This window comes from Coptis chinensis, chromosome 7 (genome assembly GCF_015680905.1).
Source record: "Coptis chinensis isolate HL-2020 chromosome 7, ASM1568090v1, whole genome shotgun sequence".
In the NCBI taxonomy this organism is placed as follows: Eukaryota; Viridiplantae; Streptophyta; class Magnoliopsida; order Ranunculales; family Ranunculaceae; genus Coptis; species Coptis chinensis.
Window position 1 is genome coordinate 22,513,737 of NC_141462.1, and position 2,101 is coordinate 22,515,837.

The 2,101-nt window shown below is 34.8% G+C and overlaps 1 protein-coding gene across 1 annotated transcript; it reads right to left on the minus strand.

Moving 5' to 3' along the window:
• Positions 1–456: 456 nt before the first annotated feature.
• LOC147486639 (DEAD-box ATP-dependent RNA helicase 15-like) lies at positions 457–1,540 on the minus strand. The gene is made up of 3 exons (XM_086571552.1): positions 1,342–1,540; positions 986–1,214; positions 457–859 (listed from the first exon to the last, which is right to left on the minus strand). The coding sequence occupies exons 1-3, from the start codon at positions 1,513–1,515 to the stop codon at positions 663–665; spliced, it is 600 nt and encodes a 199-aa protein (XP_086427678.1). The 5' UTR covers positions 1,516–1,540; the 3' UTR covers positions 457–662.
• Between the last annotated feature and the right edge of the window lie 561 nt (positions 1,541–2,101).

Here is a 2,101-nt window from a genome sequence, read left to right on the forward strand (position 1 = left end):
TTAAGTATTAAATCATAAAGGAACACGAGATAGAATCCGAAATTAAAAAATGTTGGCGGAAAAAATCATCCGTTAAACAAATAACTATATGATGCAACCAGCCTTAACAATAGCATAAACATCAATATATAGATTTTAAGACTCATGCATACCTGTACAAGCTCGTGTAAGGTCAGCTTGGCTTCATCATCTACATAAATTTCCATTGGCTGAAGACAAATGTTCACATTTAAAAAATTAGGAGCGTTTCCTCAAGCTAATAGATTTGAGTACTAAATCAATGAAGAACTGACAAATCTTCAACTCATATCCCAATCGAAATAATTTAAAGACAGATGCTCACATTCTCGGTTGAATCTCACCCAAAAATATCCTCATGGTCCCCAAAATGTCAACAATGCAAGCTAAAGTGGCATAATACTAGAATGACGCCTTGACTAAAAGACGATGCTCACATCAACGAGGTAAGATGCTGATCACCCAAGTACTAATGAGTTGCACAAGATAAATGTTAATAGATGACCTAATCACATTACAAAAGGTAATCCAGGCAGCAATTTTTGGATCCGTGCACCAACATTAAAACCTAAGGTACCAAAGGAGATAGCAACTAAAGCTACGCTGAAGTTTGTCCAGATTAAATATTGAAACCACCAAGTCCATTAATGTGATTTGTTGCAGAAACATGGCATTATAAAAAGGATGATCGCTATGTTAAAGTATTGGCTTAAGGACATTATGTCTTGCATAAATCTCTTACAGATTGGCCGTATCTCCTTGCTAAGGGTTGTAGAAAACATCATGACTTGCTTATCATGAGGAGTCATCTTAAAATTCTCCTGCACATCTTTTTGCATGTCTGCATAATTAAAAACATCCAACAACTGGAATCAAGACAAAAAAATGTAACAAAGTAATTTACATAGAGGTCAAAACCAGAAACTATAGAGTCAAAACTGACTTATAAAGTATTAAAATGAATTACCGAGTGACTCCAGCATCTTGTCACATTCATCAAGGATAAAATGTCTCACATTCTTCAAAGGAAGGTCCTTCTCTCTTGCCAGTGCCAATATCCCAGGGGTTCCAACAACAACATGTGGGCACTCATTTTTTAGTAGATCTTTATGATTTTTAATATGGACACCACCATAAAAAATAGTAACCTTAAGATCAGGTAAGTAGGTGCTGAACCTCTCAAACTCATGACAAATCTGCCACAAACACCCATTATCAAAAGTAATCAGTTACCATCACCCACAACAAACGGTGCAAAAGAATGTAGTTATCATCAAAACGCTTTTTTTCAAGTTCTAACAAGTCACAAATTGCAAGACATACATGGTAAGCTAATTCACTTTTATGGCATAGAACAAGAGCAGCTACTTGACCAGCACTCGGTTCAATCTGCCGCAGCATTGACAGAACAAACACAGCCGTTTTCCCCATACCGGACTTTGCTTGACAGATGACATCCATCCCTAGGATAGCTTGAGGGATGCATTCATGTTGCATTGATTAATTAAAAAATCATAGTGAATGACCCTCAGTAAACACAAATTACCTTCTGGATCCTTTTGAATGAAAGGTTACCGGACCAGTTTGTCCTTGATAATCAAGATATGGAAATAGTATATTTCCTGTGACGCATAAAAGAATAAAACAACTTAAGAAAAGACCACATAAGTTTAGAGCTTCTTGTTCTTCTTTTCTTAGTTTGAAGAGAACTAAAATGTAAAATACCTAAATAAGGAAACAAAATAAGCATGTACAATTTGGTATAATGTAAATCGCTTCAGATCTTTTTTCCTAGATTTAGATGAATGAAAAATAGAATGGGGAACTCTGATTTATTGGGCAAAAAAGATTCATACACCAACCAAGACACAACATAGCTTCAAAAGTGATGGAGTTCAACAGCTCTCTAATACCCAGCCCACTTAAAAACTAGTAGTTTGAAGACGATAGAAAATTGCCAACAAAAGTTCAAACTTTGAAAAAAAAAAAAAAAAATAACCAGTTATCATGTTAATTGTACACTGACTGCAGATTATCAATGTTTTAAATAAGAAATTAAACATTTAAATAGCAAATAAGGTTA

Coding starts and splice junctions, on each gene's coding strand:
- LOC147486639 (XM_086571552.1), bottom strand. CDS start 1,515: ATGCAACATGAATGCATCCCTCAAGCTATCCTAGGGATGGATGTCATC. Junction 1,215..1,341: donor AAAGTGAATTAGCTTACCAT/GTATGTCTTGCA, acceptor TGTTTGTGGCAG/ATTTGTCATGAGTTTGAGAG. Junction 860..985: donor CAAGATGCTGGAGTCACTCG/GTAATTCATTTT, acceptor TTAATTATGCAG/ACATGCAAAAAGATGTGCAG.